The 27,253-nt window shown below is 43.7% G+C and overlaps 1 protein-coding gene across 3 annotated transcripts; it reads right to left on the bottom strand.

Annotated features, from left to right (window-relative positions):
* PP2D1 (protein phosphatase 2C like domain containing 1) lies at positions 1–27,253 on the bottom strand. Of its 3 annotated transcripts, XM_019498059.2 has the most exons (5): positions 27,062–27,253; positions 21,486–21,622; positions 6,273–6,622; positions 5,598–5,933; positions 1–1,107 (listed from the first exon to the last, which is right to left on the bottom strand). In XM_019498059.2, the coding sequence occupies exons 3-5, from the start codon at positions 6,619–6,621 to the stop codon at positions 161–163; spliced, it is 1,632 nt and encodes a 543-aa protein (XP_019353604.2). In that variant the 5' UTR covers position 6,622; positions 21,486–21,622; positions 27,062–27,253; the 3' UTR covers positions 1–160. The 3 variants fall into 3 exon arrangements, with proteins under 3 accessions (XP_019353604.2, XP_006268551.3, XP_059584852.1); XM_006268489.4 differs by having other exon boundaries at positions 5,598–6,622; XM_059728869.1 differs by lacking the exon at positions 27,062–27,253 and adding an exon at positions 23,407–23,467 and having other exon boundaries at positions 5,598–6,622.

Raw genomic sequence — 27,253 nt, 5'->3', positions numbered from 1 at the left:
TAGTGTGACTAGTGTTTATTGCATTTCATAACTTTGTAGCTAGTGCATTCACACAGTTGTATATGAGATGTAGGGATGTTTACGAGTAACTTTACATGACATTTGCCAAATTCAGGCTTATTATACACACTGTGCTACTCTACTAAGCATGCGGTATATGTTATATGCTAATATAATTGGGTATCTTGTCACATCCATTCAGAAGTACAACTAAAATAGTAATGTTTTCTCTAGAACCTGCTGCTACCGCAGTCTTTACCAGTTGTTTGCTAATATAATTTGCTGCCTTCTCATAGAAGGTCTCAGAGTTATTTCTTCCTCGTCCTGCCGTTTGTGAGTGTGATTCACGATTGTTAGACACGCCTACTTCTGTAACATCTTCCAGCTTTTCTGCTACTTCAAAATGTTCTTGAGTGATGGAGCCTAACTGGATTATTTCTGTGTTTTGTGAACATGGTCTGTGATTATCAGAGAGGCACACTTCTGTATCACGTTGTTTTCTATGGTCATCTAGTTCATGCTCTTTTTCCAAACTGTCTCTGAAACCTGACTGCAGTTTGTCTTCATTTTGCAAATGTCTTCTGTTGTTAGACAAGTGCGAACTTGCATCATTTTGTTTTGAACTGTCTTCAGATTGATTCAGAAAAACATTTTTATTAAAATATAGTAAGTTGACTTCTTCCATTAGGTCATCCACAGAGGGAACCATTGAGTCCTGCTGTTTACACACAGAAAACTCTAGCTCAGCATGTTTGTACATTTCCAAATAATAGGTGAACATTGTTAATGTTAATTTAACCACTTCACTTTTATCCAAAACTTCCCAAAGCCCATTAGAAGCTAAAATGAGGAATTGACATGACTCATCTACAGGAATAGAGGTCGTATGAGGTACAGGAATAACGGATTTTTTCAACTTTGGGTCTCCATGATGTCCAAGGCCACGAGTAGCTCTGATGAGTCCTTCTACTAGTCCTTTGGGTTCATTTGTACTGATGTTCCCACCATTTTGAAGGATACGTGTTCTCTCAGTTAAATTTGAAGTGCTGTGCTCTTTGGTAAGGCAGTAGCCTTTTCCATGTTTGCATAAGACTGCATGTACATTACCTAAAATTAAAATATTGCATTTCATGATTGAACAGAAACTCATAATAAACAGTGTTGCTGATAGGTCAGTCACAGTAATGAGTCTTATTTGGTGACATGAATCTGGACTAGACATTCTGGGGTCCCTCCTATTGTGTGTAAGTCATGTCATGCATGTCATTTTTATCTAGTTACTAATCTCCATTTTAAAACTACTTTTGTTTTGCTTTTTTCCCATCGTGATAGACTGTTTCAAAATCTCACCAGCCTGGTTAAAAACCTATTCTTGGACTGATACTTTGTGTTGTCCTTTTTACATAGCTTTTGTGTAGCTTATGTTATGATGTACACTGACATGTATCCTTAAGCTATCTACTATGAATGGTCTCAAGTTAGCTTTAGAAGGCATGCATACTTTCCAAATAAACCTGGCTTTAAAAGCTATTAAGTTTTTAAGTCTGATTTAAATTATAAATATTTTGCCAAGAATATAATATGTTCCAAATTACCTGTTAATACTATACCCCATCTTACAGTTTCAAAGGGAGGTAGTCAAGTATTAATGAATACACTGATTTTTCTAGTGTGATATAGAAGGACATTCAAAGGCAATTGAGAAGGAGGTTGAATGTATAGAAGAGAAAATGTAATTGTGTTAGCATTTCTTATTCAAATCAGAATATGCTTGTTAGTGAAAAACAAAGACTTTAAAAACATAGGCTTTAAAAATTGTAGAACACCAATGCAGGAAATGTAAATTAAAGCTACAGAAAGTGACTGACTTGATTTTAATTTGTAATTTACTATGGTATTTTAGCACTATGTAATGTGTGTTTCATATACAGACTGGGATAGTATGAATAGATTAACTTAGGCCCCCTCTATATGTTACAGATATTGTGCAATTAACTGGTTAATTGCATAGTTGCCTTGAGACCAGCTACATGTGAAAGTACCTATCACACCATAAAATAGTGCTTCTGGTGCTGAGAGATCTCAGCCGCTGCAGTCTTCCAGCCTTGGGGGCTTTTCCCACCCATGGGGCTGGAAGGTCACAGCTGCCTTGATCTCCCAACCTCAGGGGTGTGTGAAACCTGGAGCTAGGAGAGCCCCTCCTGCCGCAGCTGCAGGAGCTTGCTTCTTGCTGGTACAGGGGGAGCCTGGGATCGGGCTCCCCCTGCACCAGCAATAAGGTACAATGGAATCTAATGTGAGTACCTCCTGCCATGGACATGTGTGGCATGGTAGGAGGTGCAACTGTGTGGATCATGTGTTAGATCCCCTTGTGCCTTTACCTGCATATGTGGAGGGTCCTTTAGGAATAGTATAGTTCTAGCATTTGCTTTTGACCAGGGCTGGCCAACCTGCAGCACTACTACTACAAGTGATATGGGCTGTCTCTGTGGCACATGACATACGGAAGGGGACAGACAGCATAGTAACAGATAGGGCAGGGACTAGAAAACAAAACATCAAATCAAGCAAGGAACAGAAAGGTGAGCAGCAAATTGCATAAGGGAATGGTATAGTACTGGGGGATAGTGCAGCACTGCCACACACTTGTGGATATAACAACATTGGTTGTTATGTTGCTTTTTAACTTAACATGCATTCCTTTGCAAGATCTAAATTACTTTCTCCTTATGCTGGCATAAGGATTTTCAGCTGCAGAGATCAATTTGTTACAATAAAATATAAATTATTTTTTTTAACAATGCAAATTAGAACAACATAGCTAGAACTGGGTGGTTTTCAGGAAAACAGTAACTTTTGGTGATTTTTATGAAAGGGACAAGAGAAGCCTCTCATCTTAAGACCTTCAAGGACCTGCCTATTTTATTAGTTCCATTGAAAGGTCCAACAGAATTTCACCCTGGTGAGGGTTGCCTTGTGTCTCTTTTCCTGGATTAATATCCTGCATTTTTTTTTTTTTTGGTATTTGAGTAGACTCAGGTTTCTGGCAATGGAACTGAACTTTATCCTTGTTATTAGATTGCCCCGTGGGAATTGGTGTGTGGCCTGTGCCTTAGTAACTAGAAAACACAGTGGCTAGACTGGGTTGGAAGATACCTATGAAAGTTCCTGTATAGATCAGACTTGCAAACAGGATCTGGGGAGGTAAAGGATCTGTTGTTTGAGCAGTTTTGGCTCTGCAGTATTAACACATCCAAAAGGGAGGGGGATTCAATTCTTCCCATATTAACAGAATTTCAAAGCAGAACTCTAATACAGATGGGAGGGAGCAAAGGAAGTGTTAAAGCAGCAGTAGTGTTATGAATGCTGTGTTCTCCAAAGCTGGGTGGGTCATTCATGTGGGGGAGTTAAAATGCGTAGCTGGTCCCTTTGATGGCACCAATGTCAGTTTTGGCTACACACATTTGTGGACATCCTGTTTCAGTTGATCACCCTCTGCCTCAATAGCTTGTGCACTTTGCATGTAGCAAAGCAATGCATAGACTTCTAGAAACATTAGCACAAAGCTTTCAAGTGTTAATCTCCAGCCATCACAGTGTGTCAACTTCAGACATGTTCAGTAAATATTTGAGGAAATACTTGAGGAAAATAAGATAGTGATGTTAAAGTTTTGTAGGCTGTGTACAGGCAGCACTCACATTTGAAATACAACTTAGCATGACATATTAATGTGAAGTCTACCTGTGATGGTATGTTAAATAAGGTTTCTCAAATTTTGAATGGGTGGGTTTTATTTTAAGGCCACCTTGTAAGCGGTAAAGCTTTTGATGATTTCTTCATATTTGTGGGGATGCATAAGAATATCAGCTTCTGATGGTAAATAAAGAGAAGTTACAGTATACTGAATTATTTCTAGCATGTCTGCTAATGTAGCACAGTTGTGAGACCTGTGACATCCCTTTATAACTGCATTAGACTTTACCTGAGAATTGCATGATAGCTTTGATAGTGTCACAAAAAACATCTGTTGGATTTAAGCTTCAAACCACTGTGCGTTTTTCCTGCTACCTCAAATTCATATCTGTTACTCCACTTTTGTAAGGTGATGCACAAGTTGCTTTGTGGGTGTAAGGATGCATATGACCAGTATGTAGGGAGGGGGAGCTTTACTTGAAAGCTGTTATAATTTGATTTTCCAACATGGCTTATTAGGGTGAGTAAAAAGTGAAATATATTTTATAAACTGCAATTATTCGTGGCTTTTTATTCCCAAAAGGATTGGTCCAAATTGGAGCCCTGCTTCATGTAGTTACATTTGACTTGGACAGCAGAGTTAATATGTTGAGTCCAGGCTGCAGCTTGGGCTGTGGGGGAGGAGAGAAGAAGATATGAGCAGGGCATAGAAGTACAGGTAGTGCTGCAGCTAAGGAACACTGTTACCAAAGAACAGACTCTTCCCAAGTTTATTACGTTCAGGCCACAATGCAAGCTCCTTATCCAGTAAAAGGAGTGACAGATTAGTGTCTGCTAGCCAAGAAAATGTTGGAAATGGACTTTTTTATCTGTATGTCTACATTGCAGCAAAAAGTGAGACAGCAGTTTGTGCATATATACCCAAGCTAACTTGAACGTGCAAGCATGGGTATTGATAAGGAAAATTGCAGCAGTGCGGAACAAAGTATGGGCCAGCTGCCTGAATATTTCTCAGATTCCCAAATGGGTCTGCAAGCCACACTGAGTTCTGCTACTTAAAAGTATGCTCTTCAAAACTAGCTTAGGTACATCTGTAAAACTAGTGACAGTCTGCAGAGAGGAATTATATTGAATTAAAGTCCCATTTCACTTGTGGCTGCAATATAATTTGCAGTCTTAAAATCAGTGTCTTTTGCTATAACGACAGGAACATTAGCAATGCAAAGAGATGATTATATAATGTGGTCTGACAGGCCATTCTCTGACATACGAATACTTGTTTGGTAGAGTGAAAAGATGGATATGTGATCAGAGTAATGTATTTAGGTGTTTAAAATTATGCAGGAATGTTTCTTACAACATTCCAAAACAAAAATGATTGCATATAATTTTAATGTCAAAATTATTTTTTGTCTTTATTTTTCTGGGGTCATTCTACTCAGGTATGCAATCTGGTTTGTCCCCTATGAAAGCTTGGACACATCTGCAAAGTAAAATGCCTTGCCTCTAATCACAATGGGGTCTTGTTACACAAAGGTATTTTACATGGAGGAAATGGGAAGCCTCCAGGTAAGTTTAATGGGAGGGAGGAGTGGTGAAAATGTATTATTTTCTGTTTGCAATGTATGTGTTTATCACTATGGCAGTCAGAAGACAAGAATAAGAGTAGTGAAAACAGAATCAGAACAGGGTAGAGCTTCCTTTTTAAAAGAAGTACTTCAGTATGAAAATAATCTCTTAATGTTTCAAAAGTTTGGGGTTAGTCCTACTCAAATGGAAACAATAGACCAAGAGAAGAAAGGACTATTCAAAGCAGATTTCCTTCATGCAATACTGAAAACATCCAAGGCAACTAGTGGTGGAAGCACAAGGGAAAAAGAAAAATAACTCAGTAATTTACATACCAGTATTAGCCACATGTAATATGCCACCACCACTTATGGATGAATCCATTGAATAGTTGCTGTTGCTGTTTTGGGGCAACTTTGCCTTGTCTTGTTTCTTGATGCAGCCTGGCTTTCCATTGCTGACTCTTTCCAATAAACAGGTGACAGCTGTACAGCCACTCCAGCGAACTTTGGAAACTTCATTCCTTCCCAGCTGTAAAAGTCTGTCCATTCTCCAGAATGCCTTGGCATATGCTTTGTGAATCCATTCGTAGGTGTTTGTGCTGGCAGTGTTACCAATCTGTGTTTTATCAAAGAAAATTTTCTCCTGTTCCCTATAATTCTCCTTGATTACTGTGGAAAAAGAGTTTAGAATGGTTTGCTCATCTTCATGCACTTTGTAGGAGGAATCGGCTTGAGAAAGTTGGTCAAGAAATAAAAGTGGAAGTTCAGTTGAAACCGTTTCAGCAGCAGACATGCCATGCCATCCATCAAGCACACCCAAAAAACATCTGTCTGATTTGTTTCCATAGTTATCTACCACAACAAATGTGTCTTCCATATCTGGCCTCCACATAGCATTTTTATCTTGACAGACTGCTAAAGCTTTTATTAGAGAATTTCTGACTGTAGGATACCTACAACTGTTGACAATATTATCAGTATCATAATATGATGAACACTTTGACCTACCTTTAAGTAGCTCAAATGAATAATCAATCTTCTGCTTCTCTCTTTCATTGTACTCGGAAGACTTGAGCAGTCTTCTGATTAGTTTCCATCTCCTAGTTAAAAGTGTTTTTGTGTCCGTCTGTGACCATGGGTGACTAAAACCCAGAACCATGAGGGCTTTGTGCTCTTTTTTATGATGATGAAGATGACTTGGGTATATTGTTTGTTGACATGTTGAACACAGAACTGGAATATCTTCAGAATCTACTTTCCCAGGCACAGTAGTGACCTTGACATGATCGTCGTCCTCTTCATAAAATTGAAAGTTGGAGGTCTTTGATTTTCTTTGCAACTTTGTTTCCCCTGTCATTCTATAAAATAAATCCACGGTTACTAAGATAATATAAACTTTTAAAACTGACTAAAACCAAGTAATAGAGTCTTCAACTATATTCTCTCTGAGCTGAGTGGGGTTTTTTTCAATGTCTTGTTGTTGCCTCATTATTTGATATATGGCCCCATGCCTTATTACTGTACACTGTTAAACCCTAAATACAGAACTTTTTCTGTAATACAACAGTATGTATTTTACTAATACACATTTTTCATAGTAATAAAGGAGGTAGTACTTCATAGTTGAGGAAGAGAGCCACAGGGGCTTTCATAAAATCATTGAAAATTAGGGTTGGAAGGGATCTCAGGAGGTTATATAATCTAACCCCTTGCTCATAGCAGGGCTATCCCCAAATGGATTATCCCAGTTGAGGTTTTGTCTAGCCAGGTCTTAAAAACCACCAAGGATGGAGTGTCCACAACCACTCTGGGTAACCTGTTCCACTGCTTTACTACTTTCCTCCTGAGAGTGTTTTTCCTAATACCCAACCTCAACTTCCTTTACTGCAACTTGAGTCTATTGCTCCTTGTTCTGTTATCTGCTATCACTGAGAACAATCTCCATCCTCTTTGGAAACACCCTTCAGGAAGTTGAAGGCTGCTATTAAATTCCTCCCCCACTTCTCTTCTCCAGACTAAATAAGTCCAGTTCCCTCAGCCTCTCCTCAGAAGTCACATGTCCCAGCCCCCTAACCATTTTTGATGCTCTCTGCAGGACTCTCTCCAATTTGTCCACATCCTTTCTGTAGTGGAGAGCTGAAAACTGGACACAGTATTCTAGATGTGGTTTCACAAATGGCAAATAGAGGGGAATATTTACATCTTTCCATCTGCTGGCAGCACTGCTACTAATGTAGCCCAGTATGCTGTTAGCCTTCTTGGCAACAGGGGCACGCTGTTGGCTCGTATTCAGCTTATTGTCCACTGTAACTCCCAGGTCCTTCTCTACAGAGCTGCTGCTTAGCCAGTTGGTCCTCAGCTTGTATTGGTGCATAGGTCTGTTCTGTCCTAAGTGCAGGACTTTGCACTTGTCCTTGTTGGATCTTTTGAGATTTCTTTTACTCCAGTCCTCCAACTTGTCTTTGGATTCTAGCACTACCCTCCAGCATATCTACTACTCCCCATCTGCAGACTTGCCAAAGGTGCACTCTATCCCATCTGCCAGGTCATTGATGAACATATTCAACATGGTCTTTCACCCCATTTTCATTAAAAAGCTAGGAGACTGTGGTGTTGATGCCCACACAGTCAGATGGGCCACTAACTGGCTGGAGGGCCGCACCCAGAGAGTGGTGGTGGATGGGTCATTTTTGACCTGGAGGGATGTGGGCAGTGGGGTTCCACAGGGCTCGGTCCTCAGGCCTGCACTGTTCAATATCTTCATCAGTGACTTGGACAAAGGGGTAAAATGCACCCTTTTCAATTTTGCAGATGATACTAAGATGTGGGGTGAAGTGGGCACACTAGAAGGAAAGAATAGGCTGCAATTGGATCTGGACAAGCTACAGGGGTGGGTGGATGAAAACAGGATGGGTTTCAACGCTGACAAGTGCAGGGTTCTGCACCTGGGGAGGAAGAACCAGCAGCATGCCTACAGGCTGGGGAACTCCCTTCTTGTCAGTGCAGAGGCAGAGAAAGATCTTGGAGTCATTATTGAGGCCAATATGAACATGGGCCGACTGTGGGGATGCGGTCAGGAAGGGCAACCGCACTTTGTCATGCATCCACCGATGCATCTCAAGCATGTCCAAGGAGGTGATCCTCCCCCTCTATGCGACACTGGTCAGGCCGCAGTTGGAGTACTGCATCCAGTTCTGGGTGCTGCACTTGAGGAGGGATGTGGACAGCATGGAGAGGGTCCAGAGGAGGGCCACTCGCATGATCGGGGTCAGCAGGGCAGACCCTATGAGGAGAGGCTAAGGGACCTGAACCTGTTCAGCCTCCACAAGAGAAGTCTGAGGGGGGATCTAGCGGCCGTTTACGAACTAGTCAGGGGGGGACCAGCAGGCATTGGGAGAGTCCCTGTTCCCCCGAGCGCTACCAGGATTGACAAGTAATAACAGTCACAAGCTGGCAGAGGGTAGATTCAGGCTAGATATCAGGAGGCGCTACTTCACCGTCAGAGCAGCTAGGATTTGGAACCAACTTCCAAGAGAAGTGGTGCTGGCTCCTACCCTGGGGGTTTTCATAGATTCATAGATGTTAGGGTCAGAAGGGACCTCAATAGATCACCAAGTCCGACCCCCTGCATAGGCAGGAAAGAGTGCTGGGTCTAGATGACCCCAGCTAGATGCATTTCCAACCTCCTCTTGAAGACCCCCAGGGTAGGGGAGAGCACCACCTCCCTTGCAAGCCCGTTCCAGACCTTGGCCACTCGAACTGTGAAGAAGTTCTTCCTAATGTCCAATCTAAATCTGCTCTCTGCTAGCTTGTGGCCATTATTTCTTGTAACCCCCGGGGGTGCCTCGTTGAATAAAACCTCACCAATTCCCTTCTGTGCCCCCGTGATGAACTTATAGGCAGCCATAAGTTTGCCTCTCCACCTTCTCTTGCGGAGGCTGAAAAGGTCCAGGTTCTCTAGTGTCTCCTCGTAGGGCTTGGTCTGCAAGCCCTTAACCATACGAGTGGCCCTTCTCTGGACCTTCTCCAGGTTATCCACATCCCTCTTGAAGTGCGGTGCCCAGAATTGCACGCAGTACTCCAACTGTGGTCTGACCAGCGCCCAATAGAGGGGAAGTATCACCTCTTTGGATCTATTCATCATGCATCTGCTGATGCATGATAAAGTGCCATTGGCTTTTCTGATGGTTTCGTCACACTGCTGACTCATGTTCATCTTGGAGTCCACTAGGACTCCAAGATCCCTTTCCACTTCCGTGCCACCCAGCAGGTCATTCCCTAGGCAGTAGGTGTGCTGGACATTTTTCCTCCCTAGGTGCAGCACTTTGCATTTCTCCTTGTTGAACTGCATTCTGTCGTCTTCTGCCCACTTGTCCAACCTGTCCAGGTCTGCTTGCAGCTATTCCCTGCCCTCTGGCATGTCCACTTCTCCCCACAGCTTTGTGTCATCCGCAAACTTGGACAGAGTACACTTCACTCCCTCGTCCAAGTCGCTGATGAAGACATTAAAGAGTATCGGTCCAAGGACCGAGCCCTGCGGGACCGCACTGCCCACACCCTTCCAGGTCGAAACCGACCCATCCACCACGACTCTCTGGGTGCGACCCTCTAAAAGGTCTTTAAAAGGGGTCAGCAGGGCAGACCCTATGAGGAGAGGCTAAGGGACCTGAACCTGTTCAGCCTCCACAAGAGAAGGCTGAGGGGGGATCTAGCGGCCATTTACAAACTAGTCAGGGGGGACCAGCAGGCATTGGGAGAGTTCCTGTTCCTAAAAGGGTCTTTAAAAGGAGTCTGGATGAACACCTTGCTGGAGTCATTTGACCCCAGTACTCTTTCATGCCATAGCAGGGGTTGGACTTAATGATCTGCTCAGGTCCCTTCCAACCCTACCAACTATGAAACTATATTGAACAAAACTGGCCCTTGGGGCACTTCACTTGATACCAGATGCTAACTAGACATTGAGCCATTGATTGAGCCCTTTGAGCCTATCAAGCCAGTTTTCTATCTACCTTACAGTCTGTTCATCCAACCTGTACTTCCTTAGCTTGCTTGAAAGAATGTTGTGGGAGACCATATCGAAATCTTGCTAAAACCAAGGTATATCATCCACTGCTTTCCCCACATCTACAGAGCCAGTCATCTCATCTTAGAAAGTAATCAGGTTGGTCAGGCATAATATGCTGCCTGTTCCTAACACCTCCTCCTCCAAGTGCTTAGAAATAGATTCCCTGAGGACCTGCTCCATGATTTCTCCAGGAACTGGGTAAGGCTGACCAGTCTGTTGTTCTTTGGATCCTCCTTCCTCCCTTTCTTGAAGCTGGGCACAGTATTTGTCCTTTTCCAATCACCTGGGACCTCACCTGACTGCCACACATTTTCAAATATAATGGCCAGTAGCTCTGTACATCTGTCAACTCCCTCAGCACCCTTGGGTATATCACATCCACCCCATGGACTTGTACATGTCCAGCTTTTCTATATAGTCCATACCCTGTTCTTTCACCACTGTCAGCTGCTCACCTTCTCCCCAAACTCTGCTGCTAGGTGCAGTACTTTGGGAGCTGACCTTGCCTGTAAAGACAGGTAAAAAGGGACTGAGCATTTTAGCCTTTTCTGCATCATCTGTCACTAGGTTGCCTCCACCATTCAGTAAAGGATCCACACTTTCCCTGATCTTCCTCTTGTTGCTAACATACTTGTAGAAACCCTTCTTATTAGCCTTCACATCCCTTCCTATCTGCAACTCCAGTTGTGCTTTGGCCTTCCTGAGTTCATCCCCGCATGCCTGAGCAATACTCATACTCCTCCCTAGTTGTTTGTCCAAGTTTCCACTTACTGTAAGTTTCCTTTTGTATTTTAGCTTCCTGAAGAGTTCTCTGCTAAGACAAGCTGGTCTTCTGCCATACTTGCTAGCTATATTGTTCTAATTTGCCAGAGATCGAGAACACAGCCCATGGCTGCCCTCTCCAACACCCGTACCAGGTAGTGTTCCCCACCACTCTCCAAAAAATTCTGGGATTGCCTGTGCACTGCTATATTGTCCTCCCAGCAGATGTCAGAGTAATTGAGGTCCCCAGGAAGAACCAGGGCCTGTGATCAGGAATCTGCTAGCTGTTTGAAGAAAGCCTCATCCACCTCTTCCTCCTCATTTGGTGGTCTATAGCAGACACCCACCATGACATAACCCTTATTCCTCTGGCCCTAACCCAGACACTTTCAACAGTCCTATCTCTTGTTTTGTGCTGAAGCTTTGACCAATCCTACCGCAATTTTACATACAGCACAACTCCTCCTCCTCTTCTCCCCTGCCTGTCCATCCTGAACAATTTATATCCATCCATGACAGGGCTCTAATCATAGAAACATAGACAATTAGGGTTAAAAGGGACCTCAGGAGGTCATCCATTCCAACCCCCTGCTCAGTCATGTGATCTACCCCACCAAGTCTCTGTTATTCCACTCATCATAATTCCATGACTGTGAGAACTTTCAATCCTTGCTGTTTGAGGTAAGAAAGTTCCCAGTAATTTTGGTTGTGCATGTAGATGCCTGTGGCCTGGTGCATGTTAAATCATGAACCCCATTAACAACAGTTATAGGTGTGAAAACACAACTGTAGGGTTTGAACTAGGAAAAAAAAGGTTTATGTAATTAGAGATAGGCAATGTAGCCTCTTTAGAGTGGTGATGACTGCACTCCCAAGAGCCACTCATGCTTTTGGTCTTTGTTGTATATGCATGGCCCTAAAGTGATTACATTTACTTAATTTCTGGGATGTGGCCTGTGGGAAGTAAAGAGTAAGTGGACAAATTGTGCTTCTCAGCAGAGCTCCCAGATTCAATATAGTGGCAGGTAAGACGTGCTCAATCTGCTTGTTACCAGGTCCTCCTAGTGGGTGCTGTACTGAGAGCAGTAGCACTTGTGAAGGCTGCTGATCCAGGCTGGAATATGCTAAGCCCAGAAGAAATAGAGAATTGAGCTACCCATGTTTAACAAGCCTCTACTAAGCATGTTCCAAATGATTTTTCAAAGATTTATAATTTAGTCTATATCAGGCAGATTTACATGGGCATGGCAACTGGTGCAGCCCTGACAAAGGCAGATCTCCAGGTAATTTCAAGGTCCAGCTCTGAAGCATGTGGTCATTCCAGTGTCTCTAAAATATTTGTAAGGATTGTAATATCTTTTTTTGAGGGGAGGGGGTTGGAGGTGGGGGAGGTAATATTCATGCTTTGTCCCTATTTTTTCCTCTAATCCTGTTCCTGGAAGTGACTGAATCATTTTAGTAGAAAAGAATGCAGCCTGAGGCATAGAACATTTCAGCTCCCACAGTTCAAGTTTGGCAAAGCTATAAGTAAAGACATGGGGAAATGTCAGACAGCTTTATCTGCCCATGGAACTACCTGCTCTGCCTATAATATGTAACAGATAAGAAATTCTATATCTAATCAGTGTAAAATAAAGAGAAAGTTTCAGTATTTCCAAACATGCATCTCACAAAGAGCAGATAGAGTATTACAAAGCATCTGAACACTCTCCCCTGCTTACGTTATTACAATGTTACATATATAAAGGCCATGGCTTCTTCAGCAGCAGTCTCTTCATTAAATTTAACTACTGTGTGCATATGTACTAGGGGTATGAGAAAAGCACCATTCCGCTTCGACGTCCGTATTGATGTTTTGACAGAACAGGGTTTCATTTCAAGTTTCATTTAGTTTCAAAAGCATTGTTCCGTTTGTTTCATCGAACTGTTTTGCTGTTTTGACGCTGTTTCAATGTTTCACCCATAGGCTATAATGGGGAAGCACAAAACTGCCTATAACTTTGTCATTTCTAGCCTGATTCAGATGAAAATTGCAGGGATGGTAGCCCCTTCTGAGTGCATGAAGCCTGCCAAGTTTAAAGGAGATAGGTGCAGAGGTTTCTGGGAAACTGCACCTCAGGGTACTGACAAGCAAAACTGTCACTTGCTGGCAGTGACAGCCTCCTGTCATCTGGCAAGCAGATCCGGGGGCCCACACCCCCGGGAGGACTGTGCCAGTGGTTGCGAGGCAGAAGGTTACTGTTCTCAGTCTATTACATGAGCAAGGAAGGAGATGATAGCTCCCTAGCACAATAAATCTCTCTGAGAAGGTTGTGCTGCTTTAGCAGTGTAAAAGAAATAAATAGGCACATGGAAAATAAAAAAAAGGTGAAGTCTATGATTAGAGTGATATCATACTTTTTTGGTTACATTCAGTGTATTCCAATTTTTAAACTGAAGGCCTAATGTAGTGCCATGTATGGCCCAATTGGTGCAGATATGCTAATGTAAGGCTAAATTTGCTGCACAGTTGCTACAGTCTTGTCTACACACACACAGGTTACCTAGCTTAACTAAATTTATTTACTAAATATTTTAAATTGTTTTTGTTAAACCAGTTCAAAGCTGGGTGTAAACATACTTTGTATTTTTCCCCATGGGACATTTTAAGTAGTTATTACTGGGTGCATCTACACATACATATAATGCCAGTTCAGTTTATTCTAGAAACTAGGGAGAGCTTGGTCTTGGCCTAGAAGGGTGTGTGTTGTACTACAGGCCTACAGAGTTGCAAGTTCAAGCCTGGGTGTGTGCCTAGGCTCCCAGCTGGACCCCTGAGTTCAGGATTTTTACACTATTTCACCATCAGGGCAGCTAGGATCTGGAACCAACTTCCAAGGGAAGTGGTGCTGGCTTCTACCTTGGGGGTCTTTCAGAGGAGGCTTGACAATTACCTAGCTGGGGTCATATAAGCCCAGTATTCTCTCCTTCCCAGGGCAGGGGGTTGGACTTGATGATCTACTTGGGTCCCTTCTAACCCTACATCTATGAATCTATGAAATTACTCTAGAGTAAACTGACCCGGGCAGGTGTCTACACATGCAGGATCTCAGGAGCAGATTTTCTGCTCATGGCAGCAATCTGCTTCCACCCCTACTGGCCCTGCACTGGTCCCCTGCAGCAGCCAGGGGAATCTTGGAAATCTTTATCTCCTAGTCTGAGCCCCATGGTCATGGGGCCATGCTGGGAGATCCTTCTCTCCCAGTGCCAGCTCCGCAGTCATGGGGCCATCACTGGGAAAGAAGGATCTCCCAGCCCCAGTCCGGCAATCATGGGACTCAAACTGGGAAAGAAGGATCTCCCAGCACTGGCCCCGCTATCATGAAGTGGGGACAGGGAGCTCCCTACTGCTAGGGGAGGAGGACATTGTCCCTGCACCCTGGCAGCAGGCAGCTCCCAGGGGCAGGGAGCAATCTCCCACCCCTTGCTGCCCAGGAGCACATCTACTCCTTGTCAGGGGTCTACACATGTGCTACTGCACAGTTACTAATCACGAGTAAATTTGCTACTTGCATTTGCAGGTACCAAATTTACTCATGATTAGAGTCAATTACTGAGCAGTACACAGCTGCACATGTAGGCACAGCTGCTTACTGCACAGTAATTAGCTCTATTGTTCCATAATTCATCTCATGTAGACACACCCACTATATCCCTTATTTCTCTAAATAAGTTAGGGATTCATCTTTGCTTAGTTTAAATCTTTTCCATCCCCACCAAAAGCATTCATTCTAGAATAATATTCTTATAGGGCTTATACCAATATAACTGCATTGGTTTAAATACCCTAAAACTTTTCCTTTGTAGGCAAATGTTTGGACCCTTGTTCTACAAAGACCTAGACCTTATCTGTATTTATTCAGTAGGTCTGTACAAAGCTTTGGTAGCTGATTGGATTCAGAGGAGATTCAGCCTGATTTGGGGACCACATCTCCAAATCTGAATCAAATTGGGAGACCAAGTAAAAGTTCTGAATTAATTCAAAGCATCTGAATCAATTCTGAAAAGTTTCAGAAAAAGATTTGGCCAATTCAGAGATTCAGCCATAAACTAAACAGGTGGCTAACAGCTGCCTCCAGCTGGTAAGTTTGTTGGGGTCGGGGGAGGGGAGGGGAGGGGAAGGAGGAGGGAGGGATTGGGGCTGGGGCTGAGACAAGCTGCCCAGCCAGGGCGGGAGAGTGTGGGATGTGGATGCAGCAGGGCTGGGAGTGGGGGTTCTGCCCTGCAGCTGCTTGCCTAGCCAGGGTGGGCAGGGAGGGGGCAGGATGCAGGTATAGCTTGCTCCAGGCAGAAGGGGGAAAGCAGCAGAAGGGCATAGCCCCTGCTCCCAATGCTGCCACATCCCAGCTGGCAAGCGCTGGCAGGGCAGAGCCCCTGCTCCCAGCACTGATGTGGGCATGACAGCACTGGGAGCAGGGGCTATGCCCTGATGCTGCCCGGAGTGAGCTGCGCCCGCATCGTGCCCCCGCCCCAGGCCGGCTGAGCAAGTGGCAGCAGGGTAGAGCCCCTGCAGCTCCCCTGCTGGGGCAGAGGCAGGCATAGCCAGGGGACCTGAGGGAGAAGCTCCCGTGGCTGCCCTGTCCAGCCCCATCCCCCGCCTGGCCACAGCCTCCTGACACTTTAAAAAAAAGCCCCACACTCACTGGCTGCAGAAGCGGTGAATGGGGCCTCTGGGCGCTCATGGTAGAGCCTTCCCGTGCAGCATGGGGCAGTGAGGATCGCCCCCCGCCCCACTGGCACCCATACAGCAGCTGCCCCATGGCGCGGGTGCAGCGTGGCTTGGCAGGACACTGAGCACTGTCTGGGAGCTGGGGCCGCTGGGGCTAAGTGGTGCTAGGCTCTGGCTGACACACGGGCCACCCCAGCGCCCAGACAAATCGAACAGGGAGCTGGGGAATCGAACCGGGGGTAGGGAATCAAACATGGAGCAGAGGAATTGAACCAGCAAAATCTGTTTTGGAGATTCAGCTCTGCCAAATCTCTTCTGTATCTGTTTCAAACAGCTGGGTGGGGCTTGGGGCCAGGGGCTTGGGGCCCCAGCAGGGAGCAGGACAGGGCCATGGGTGGCTCATCTGGGGTACGGGGAGGGCCACTACCCTCTGTGCAGATGAGGAGACCCCATGCAGGTCTCTGATCCCTGTCACACCAGGTTGCGGGGCAGGGAAGCAGCACAGATCAAGTGAGCCTGCTGGTCCCTGCTGCGCAACCTGGTTCCGCAGGGAGCAGAGAGCCATGTTAGGGTCTCATCCTGCTGTCCGCCCCATGCAACCCCAGATTTCTCCTCCCTGCAGAGCTGAGTCACATGGCAGAGACCAGCACTACCCTGCCGCACGATTTGGCTCCACAGGAAGCAGAGATCCACACTGGGGTTTCCTCGCTGCTGCTGCCTGCCCCATGCAGCCCTGCATCACTGGGGCAGCGTAGAGCGGGCAGTGGCGGTGAGGAGACCCCCGGCACAGAAGAGCTGTGTCGCATGGCAGGGCAGCAGCGTACAGCTTCAAAACTCAAAAAATGCCCCAAACATTTCCAAAACATTTCCAAAATGTTTCAGATGCTCGTTTTGTTTAGAAGATGTTTTTGAGCCTTCTGTTTCAATTTGGATTCAGTGTTCCAGGCACTCAAATGGCCCAAAACTCCTGTGAAATGAAATGGCTTCCAAAATTTTGCACAGCCCTATAATTCAGCTCTGCTTCTGGCATCACAAAACAGCTGCTGCTGCCACAGCACACACATGTGCGTACAGTTCTCCTGGATCTATGAAGCTGTATTGCAGCAGCTGTGCTGCCCAAACACACCTTGGGAATGCACCAGCTAGGGAGGTGACTTTAGCAGTCAGCAGAAGATGTAAGCTGAAGTTTTATACTGCTTGGCAGAGGGGCCATAACTCTGCTGGCAGAAAACGGATCTGCTACCATAGAGAAATTTGTGTGCAGACACACAAAATGTGTAAAACTGTAATGTAGACAAGGTCCTCAGATCTTATCTAAGTAAGAAAGCATTCCTTGTATAAATTTAGATGCGAGCTTAAACCAATATATTGATATAATACTCCTCCCTCCTGCCCACGTGTGGACACTTCTATTCTGGGACTAAAAGACCTTTTTGAATTAGTTCATGTCGGTCATAAGGGGTTTAAACTAAACCACCTTCCCTCTCCTCCCCCTCCCACAAAATCTTTTACACTAGAATGAACCACCCAAATAAGAATTATGTTGGTCTAACTAGTGAAATCTCCCTGTGAGACATGGCCTCATTCACTCATTAGTACTCAGCAGGACTACTCAGAATATAAACTTATGCAGCATATGAATCTTCTATAGAATCAGCTTTGCCACTAGTTTATGTTGATTTAGCATAGTTTACAGCTGGCTTACCATGAATGTAGTTGTCAAATGTACTTAAGCATGTCCCCTATTATAGTTGGCACAAGTTCACCTAAAAAGATTTAAAGTTATTTTTGGTTTGACCATCTTATTGTTATGTTTACAACAATGGATTGAGAGCTGTAGAGATTCAGGCATCACACTTCAGGGTTAACTCCAAAATTAGCCTTTCCTCACCATATTGACCATAATAACGTGAATGTCACAACTCTGCTAGGACAATTTAATGCTTCAAACATAGCAAACTCCTTTTCTTATCTTTTTTATATAATTAAGACAATTCATTTTTTTAAACAAACTACATTAAGTTAAAAATATTTTAAAGGCAACCAAAATAAGTTTGATTTCAACAACAAAACTATCTTGGCCACAATAACCTTATTTTTTTACTGTCTTGCACTATTTATGTCATTTACATCCATGTCAATACGTGTGAAATGCTGCTAAATCACAAGTCCAAGTCAGTAGACAATATCTATGTGTAGTGTTTTTATTCCTGGTTTATTCACACATGTAACATACAGTATAATACAACAGAACCTCATGTAAAATATACAGGTTTTGCAATCTGACTGAATGTTGCAACTAGAGTCTCAACTATTTTTTTCTTCCTGTTTGTGCTTCTTATACAGGCAGCCCTGATGTTATGTCTTATGATTTAAGATCTACCCATACTATGCCTACAAATGCCTAGAGCAGTTTTAAAGGAAAAAAATTGGCGGGGGGGGAGAGGGGGGAATCTCATGCTCTTTTTTCCTCCTTTATGATGTGTGAATATTGATTGACTCATTCTCCCTTCCCTCCTTTAGTTCTATTTTCCTGCATTAAAAATATAAGGTTTTGACTTGCCCATTTTTGTTGGAGGGTTGAGGAACTTCAGTAGGATACTGACAATACAATTTAATGACAATGAATTATAGTTTTCTCTGTCCTAAATTGAGACAGAAAGGATTAATACAACTTACAATTCCAGCTTTTTGTAATATCCCTCCCTGTACCAGTCCAGTGCTCTACCAAGAACAGATAAGCCAAAATTGGATATCGCTAAGTGTTTAAAACTAAAATAGAAGCAGAGAAAAAAGCCCAATTTAAAATACTGACTAAAGTTTTAAATTAATGTGTGAAGATAATGTCAAAGGCAGCATCTATATGAGATTTTAATGCCCATTGGACTAATTCTACTGCACATTAGTGCAGCTGAGAAATTCATGCTAATGTGCTAATGCACAGCAGGTTTGTCACACATTAAGCATCACACAAACACTTCATCTGTGCTAGTGTGTAGTAGCACTGATTACAACGCATTAAGCTAGTGCCTGTTATAGGTACTAAACTTAATGTGCCATAATTACGGTGCATTAATGAACGTGTAGACATAATCAAAAAGCACTTAAAAGGCACAAACTTTATAATGTTTTCTGTGCAGCTCAGAGTTGGGAACCCATTGGTTAATTTGTGGTCATGTTATTACTATAAAAGATAGATTACTTAGCTTTCATGGCATTCCATACGTGAGCAAAGTTATTCGTGCGTAAGTGTTGCAGGACTGGGCTATGGGATTTTGGATCATTGTCTGAAACCAGATGTCAATATTACAAAATGTGTACAATAGTATAAATAGTATATTTTTGTGTATATCTTTCATTGCTGCAGTTTGTCTATAGTGTGGTCAAGTGAGATACCATTTGCCAGTTCCAATTGATACGCATGCCATTAATTAAACAGAAGCCAAAAAATCTAATTTATAGCCAAATGAAAGAGCCATATATGAAATCATATTTCTTTAACATCTGTCATTTCTTTCTCCCCTATGCGTATGTTTTTTTCTTACTTACCCACCACTCCCATCACTTAGAGTGCTACCTCTGGTGCAGAGCACCCTTTCTCAAACTTCTTCTCCATGTGTAGACATGACAAAGTAAATTACTCAAATTAAGCCAGACACGGGAAACGTGATTGACTGAGTAACTTATGCTGCCTATACCATGATTAGGATGAGGTGAGTGGGTGATGTAACCATGATGTCATAGTCTCTCACTAAATACTGTCTTCACAATATCTCCACCCATTAATATAATACAGTATTTGTATTACTCCCTAGTCTGTGACGTGGAAAACACTTCCTCAGCAATAACTAACTTCCTCTCATTGCTATTGTCTGCCCTTCCTCATTCTTCACCATTTCTTCTCTTTTCTCCTGCTTTTTTCTTTGTTCCCAATTTCTTCCCACAATATTGTCCTTCCTTTGGTTCCACCTCTTTTATATATCTATAACACATCAATACACACTCCCTCCTTTTGAGTAGCGCTCTGTTCAGCTTGCAGTAAATAGGTTAGAAGTGGGACAGAAATGTACTGCCTATGCTTGAGTGTGTATTGCAATTGCAACCACTCTTGCAGCCTTGTAGCATACATGTCACACAAATGCTTCCCAGTGAGGCACTAGTATTCATAACATTTGTGTCATGCTGCTGGCTATGAACAATTGCAAATTCTGTGCCATCCTGCACCACTGAAGTGCCAGTATAGACAGCAAAGGCTGCTATACCAGCTGCAATGATATAATTAATCCCTTGGTGAAACTGTGCAATGCTCTAAAGCTGTAGTGTGAGTCTGACAGCTCAAAGCACTGGCTCTGTTACCTGTCAAGCTACTCTCTTATCATCTGCATGCAGACTCAGAGGCATTTACAGTAATAATCATCTTGTCTCTGCTTAACCGTGCCCCTTTCTCCCAAACCTTCAACTCCCAAAGTAGCAATGAAGGACACACGTTTAAAGAAAATAAAAAACCCCAAAACTTTATTGAATGGTACATACCTAGCTAAAAAACTCTTCACCTAAAAGGTAAAACTCACTTGCTGGCATGGCAACTGCATCCTACACCTTCCTTCAGAGCACTTCATTAGGGGCTGGAGTCACAGTCCTTCCACTGTGTCACAGCCCAAGAATACAGAGAGCACCTTGGACATGAATTAGGACAGGAGCACTACACCCTGTCTTCTCCAAAGGGAATCAATGTATCCCACTGTAATGCTCTGACATTATGCACTAATCCACAACCACCCTTGGTGCAATCATATAGCTTCAAGGACCCCTGTAGCATTAGATGTTGCAGGGGTAGAGGTAGGGAGGAATTCAGAAGGGAAACGGTTGCTTTGAAAGAGCCTGGAGGGATAACTTTCCTCTAGATCTAAAACTACATCTGTTCTTTGATCCTCTAGGGCAGGGCTGTCCAACTTCTGAACCATCCAGAGGGGTGGCGAGAAGCAAAAACTGGAGGAGGGAGGGGGAGCCCAGAGATCCTGTTGGCCAGGCTGGTGGGGACTGCAACAGCAGCAGCACCACCAAAAGCAGGCAATGGAGGGGTGGAAGTGATGCTAAGAGAGAGTGGTGCCTGGACCCAGTAGGCTTAAGAAAAATACCAATGCAGACAAGACCCATAGCAAGATGAGACAAGGCTTGGAAGACTGCTGAGAAGCGGGATGTCCTACACTATGCATCAGTAGGTTGTTCCAACTGTGAGGAGCAGCAGCAGGTAAGCCATATTTGAGGTATAATTATTCTTCCACCTAATACTGGTAGTAAGAGCAGTAGAACAGGAGAAGAGAGAAGAGGATATTAGAAAGAGCAGCAGAGTGGGCAAGGGTGTAGGTTGTAGCCGTGTTAGTCTAAGGACATAGGCAGACAAGGATCTTTGGGTGAATCTGATATCTTTTATTAGATCAACTTAAATAGTTGGAGAACAATTTTTAAGCAACCTTTTGGGTTCAAAAACCCTTCGTCAGGCTAAGGAAGTTTCAGCAGTTGATGTGTGCTCTTCCTGGATGGAATGAAAAGTAAAAAAGCCAGAGTGTGGGCTGGTATGCATATAAGATAGACAGTCAGTGAAAATGTAGATTGAGGAGTCAATGGGTGAGAGACACGTTGGGTGGGGGGGAGAGAAGGGGGATGAATAGTGGAGAAGTACCTGGGAAGTCAGCTGTCAGGCAGGTTATAATGTGTCATAAATCCAATGTCTATATTTAGTCCATGATTTTTAGTATCCAGGAGGTGAAGTGGAGTTCATAGGCTCGTCTCTGGGAAGTGTTTTGTGGGCAAGAAACTCTGAGGAGAGAAAGAAAGTTAAAGGTGAAAAATAATACTAGTTATGCTTGAATGAGGCAGTTTACCATTTGGAGTCTGTTGAGATGATAAAAATATAGGCCTATACAACACATAGGAAGGCCCTGATGATCATACCTTTCAGTCCTTATTGTGAAGCTAAGTATTTTCTAAAATCAGCTTCTCAACTTACACACACGTTATGTGTAACACGTATAACCGCTGACTGCCTAAGGATGTCAACAATGTGTGTGAGAAAAGTACAATGTCTAGCATTTCTAGGGCCCAATGTTAAAGCCCTTTCTTAGGTTTTACTTAGTTTTACTGAAGTCAATAAAAAATGTGTCCTGTGTAAGAACTGAACACAAACTCCATATGCACCTAATAATTTGCCTGGAATTTACATGTCTGTAGATGCATATAAATGTATGTAGATACATTTCTGTATGTCTGTCAGATCTTTCATTTGACTCAGAACTGATTGTCTTGGGGTTTGACCTGGATCAAACAGGAGTGGCAGTCATTTACACATCACCCTTTCAAGCTGCATTAATGCTCCTTTTCCAGTGTGTAGCCAGCAAGAGTATGCAACCTAACAGGCTTGTCACTAGAATGAACTGCAATAACTGTACATATGTATAACAGGATGTCTCAGGGAAAAGTGTTAGTACATCTGGCATACTTCAGAGGGACCTGAAGGAGGACAGTAGACATCTGTCTGTACAATCTCAGCATAAAAGGCTTTTTTTCCTGGGACAACTGTGATGTCTATTCATAGCCCATGAGTATCACAATAACACTTCATCAATTTTTATTTAAAAAACCAAGCCATGTTTGGACAAAAAGCACACTTATCAAGAATGACAATAAATACAAATATCTCAAACTCCTCTAGTCCCCCTGAGTTCACAGGCAGATCAAACACCTCAGAAAGTATGATTCTGTTCTAACAAGTGCCTGTGCAAAGACATTCCTCTTCTTCAGATCTGATTCTCTCTCTAGTCAAAGTCCTACCTGTTTACCTTAGTAATGAAAACAATGTTTATATTGCATTGTAGTCCTATTGAGTTAAAACTGACCATGCTTAACTTATTGCATATGAGTAGCCTTCCTGTGATCAATCAAACATTATGTTTGTGTCTGTAGGATTAGAACGAAGAGGCAGTTAGGTGAATTCTTTCAGTTCCTGTGTCATCACCAGAAGTGCTTACTTGCTAAATTTCAGTTTCAGAATCAGTTAGTTATAATTCTGCCAACTGTGATAACTAGCCACAGAAATTGAAGACAGCATGGGGTTAAAGATATTGCTTGATGTCTGATTAGGCCCACAGAGACTTCATTACTGACAACAATGAGTAAGAACAAGAACTAGTTAGAATTATAACCCCCACATCAAGCTTATGCATTGCAACTACCCCCATTCTTTAAGTTATATATTTAAGCATACTTTATATGGATGGCACTGATACCATTTCAACAGGGGCTCTTATAACGCATATACAGAATCATGGGGGTATCACTTATCACAACAACATTGATTTCAGTGCAGCTACCACATGTAACAAAAATTCAGGAGCCAACCCAACATTTCCAAGGAATTAGTAAATCCTTATATGTTATGTAGACCAAAATAGTAGGCAGACTCAGGTCAGCACATGTTGGCCATCACCAATACAAATTAGCTTTCAGCTTTGATTTATGGAGTATTTAAGGCAAGATTTGAATGAAGATAATGGCTATACTACTACACTTGTTCTGTTCTATAATGAAAAAAAATTACAGCTTACCTAGCACAGCTTCTGGAGCTATTCCTCAGTAATACTAAGCTTTAGTTCTGCATATATAATGAAACTGGTGTTTACAAAAGTTACTATAGAAACGGTATCCCTAGCCACTGGTGGTGATTTATTGTTCTCATTATCTATTAAGCAATACGGTAAAAAGATATGGGTGCTGAAAGACAATCATGCTCTTGAGGATATAAGAAGGAAGTGCAGTAAAAGTGCTCTTTCAATTTGTAATAACTATTGTCTTAATATATGTACTTAGATTTCAAAACAGAACTCATTTCCCCTTAACAAAATTAACATGAACAAGGCCGCATATAAAATATAAACAATGCTTAAAGGGTATGGGTATTTTAATAAAAGGCAGTGTCTGCCTCATGCTTTACATACTTGGTTTTATTTTTAATAGAAATAAAACTCCTCTAGACAAATAGGACTTAGAAAAAGCTCCAGAAGAAGGTATGTGCTTAGGCCTTGATCCTACAAGTATTTGCACATGGGCTTAACTTTTGTGCATCACAGGGCCTATTGAAGTCAGCAAGACTACTTCCACAGGCAGGGAAAATGAAAGTGAAATAGATTAATATATTTTAACTGATTGAAAGGAAAATAAAAGTAAATAGCAAAAACAATAACCATGCCATTGCATTTTTTTATTCACAATCTCACATGTAGAGTAGACAGAGTAGGTAAGGTAATCATTGTTTTAAAAACTTTACTCTTCATCAATTATTGCATGTTCTTATTTAAAGAAATAAAAATTCCTCTGATTTAAGTTGTGTTCAAAGGGAGTCATTTTTTAAATTTAAAATGCCCTTAAAGTTTGTGCAGACTATCTCTGTTGGCACTATACCTCTCACCATTGCTCTCTTTTAAAGTTCTGCGAGGCTTGGGTTTGAATGACCAGTCCACCTTAACAGCCTATCTTAAAAAATATGGGACGTTAGCAGCCATCTTAAAGGGTCACTGTCAGCTTGAATGTAACATTTTTGCCTGAAAATACTGTATCAACTCCAACTGCTAACACTGGCCAGGAATTTTTCAGTGACACAGATGTGTGTTGAAAAGTGCTGATTGGAAAAGCTGAAATGTTTATATGAAAGTGAATGTTTCAATAAACTTCTGACAAAACACAGGAACTTTGCTTTCCTGCCAGCTCACCCAGGAGGCCCACAGCTATGGGGCAGCTCTCTCAGGAAGACTGGGCTTTCTTTGTTAATAGTGGTAGGAACAAGGACAATGCTGGGTGCTGGCTTTGGCTGCTGGCTCTGCAGCAGGGAGACTGGCATTTCTGAGACCCCTGGCTTGAACTAGGACTCTCACAGATTCCAGGTTTCTTTTCAGTCCAAGGATCCCAGTCCCTGAAGTCTCATGATTCAGCTGTGACCCCCAAAGCTTAATGCCTCCTACCTCCCCATCTGTTTACTGGGACTCACCAGGCTTTGAGAGCCACTGCTGACCTGGGGACTTTGGAACTGGCCACTATGACCTCATGATGTCTCTTCCAGCCCTAATTTCCTATGATCCTGTGATTCTTCTTAGGATTGTTTTGCGCTTAACAATGGGAGACAATCACTTAGTTATGTACAAAGAATTCAGCCCATTCTCCCCAATATTAAAGCATTTGCTATTTGGGCCAAAAATAGATTTACTTTTAAATTCTCAGAACATGTATTAATTACTTTGAGTTACAATTAATTTTCAAATGTGTCCTTTTAAAAATGTAGCACCTGGAGTCACACTTGTTTGTTGTCAGGAATGATCTCAATACATACTCTTCAGACTTGCCACATGATTAAAACTCACTAGTATTTCTTGCCTTAGCAGCATTTTAAATCCTCTTTCCTCTGAAAAATCAGTATTCAGAAAAAAAAAAAAAATCCAAATGCTATCCAGTATGAAAATGCAGAGTTAGGGCAACTAAGCAACCTTGACTCTGCCCTCAAGCATTCTTGACTATGCCCTAGAGTGAGGCCATGAGGGGAAAACAAAACTGATGTGTGTTTAAGAGCAGTTTTATAACCCAGGACTATAATCTTATGCTAATAGTAATTATATAGCTGTTGCTTGATAATGTCAGATGGTAAAGTTAAGGTGCTCAAGTGCTTTAATTGTATGTTGCCATGCCCAAATTCCTTTTCAAGTTACCCTTATTTCTGAATGTCCTGAATTTACCATGCTTGTTGACAGGGGCAGATCCAGGGGGTTGCAGTAGTGCAGTTAGACCCCCACTTTGATTCCTGCTGCTCCCAAACTTTAAAACCAATTACCTGGGCAGCAGGGAGGGGACTTCATGGCTTATTATCATCTCCCTGAGTCCTGCTGAATTCTACCCACTCCACAGGTGTTAATATAACAAGCTATCCTCTTCAATAATTGTCATATTTCACGATTCAAACTATCCTTTCTTCTGCAATTTTGCTTTCTTTTAGCCATTCCTGGTAATGTCTCTCTTCTGTTTCATAGCCCAGCAGAACTGTATTCAGCGCTAGCTTCAGCACTTATCTCAGGTGTGGTAATATTAATTCAGAAGTAGAAACCACCGAGTGTGTCTACACGAGACTTTACTGCGGAGCTGCCTAGTTAGCTCCACAGTAAATGTCTCAGTGTCTACATGTGCAGTGCTACTAGGCAGGAATAAACTAACCGTGCAGCACCCTTGTGCCTCAGCCAGTCCCTTGAGAGCAGGTTGAGCTGGGCTGAAGCAGCTTCTGGCTGGCAAGCTGACCACCCCCACAGCTCCCTGCCAACTGGGGCTGCTCCCACCCAGCTCAATATGCTGCTGTCCTGGGCCCAGGAGCAATAAACTCTGGCAGGATGTGTGCTGGAGTTAATTGCACATGTAAATGTGCCCCAGCCAAGGCTCTGTGTACCCAGGTCTTAAAAACCTCTAAGGATGGAGCTTCCACCACCTCTCTGGGGTCACCTGTTCCAGTGTCTTACTACCCTCCTCTGCACTGGTGACGTATAGGGGGTGCATGGGGGAGAGCGCTGGTGCACCCCCTGACAGGCTGTGCTCCCTGCTTAGGCGATGGGGGTGAGGGGGCAGGCAGGAGGGCTGTGAGTATTGGCCTGGGAACAGGAGTGCTGGATGAAGGGCCACAGCCACTTCTGGGAGTGTTGCCGCTGCTTCCCGGTCCGTGCGAGCACCTATGGGGCCCCCCCCGGTCAGTGAGATTGGCTGTGGGGGACTGCCCCAGTTACTGACTGGTTGCTGGTGGGTCACATGCCCCCCCAAGGTGCCACCAGTCACCCACACTCCTCTGAGAAAGTGTTTGCCAAAACCCATGAATGATTGGTGCCTCCCGAGACTGGGGGGGCACAATGTGTGGGCAGCAGCGTTGGTGGCAGGGTGGTGAGCAGCAACCCCCGCCCCCCGCAGAAACTAGCAGCGGCCAAGCTCAGGGGCTGCACGTGTCCCCCCACAGAAGTTGCCTATGCCAAGACCCTGCCTAAACGTCCCTTGCCGCAACTTGAAATTATTGCTCCTTGTTCCATCTTCTGCCCCCTCCCCGAGAACAGGCCAACTCCGGCCTCTCCGTAACCCCCGCCAGGGAACCGAAGGCTGCTATGAAATCCCCCGTCTCCTCTCCTCCGGATTACACAGACTGGTTGGCCGTGTGGGGGGCACGCACGCACACACACACACACACACCTCCTAAGCCATTTTGCTGCCTTTCCCCCGAGGGGTGTGAAGTCTCCCCTCAGGAAGGAGGCGCGGGGCTGCCCGCAGACGGAGGGGGAGCGCGGCGCCGTCACGCACGAGGGGACTTGGGGGGGTGGCGGTGGCGGGCGGCACCAGGTGCGGGAGCCGGGCCGGGCCGCGCGGGGCTGGGCTGCGGCGAGG

Source organism: Alligator mississippiensis, chromosome 5, assembly GCF_030867095.1.
Source record: "Alligator mississippiensis isolate rAllMis1 chromosome 5, rAllMis1, whole genome shotgun sequence".
Taxonomy (NCBI): Eukaryota; Metazoa; Chordata; order Crocodylia; family Alligatoridae; genus Alligator; species Alligator mississippiensis.
Note: the sequence above shows the minus strand (reverse complement) of the source record. Positions and strands in the feature narration are given on the sequence as shown.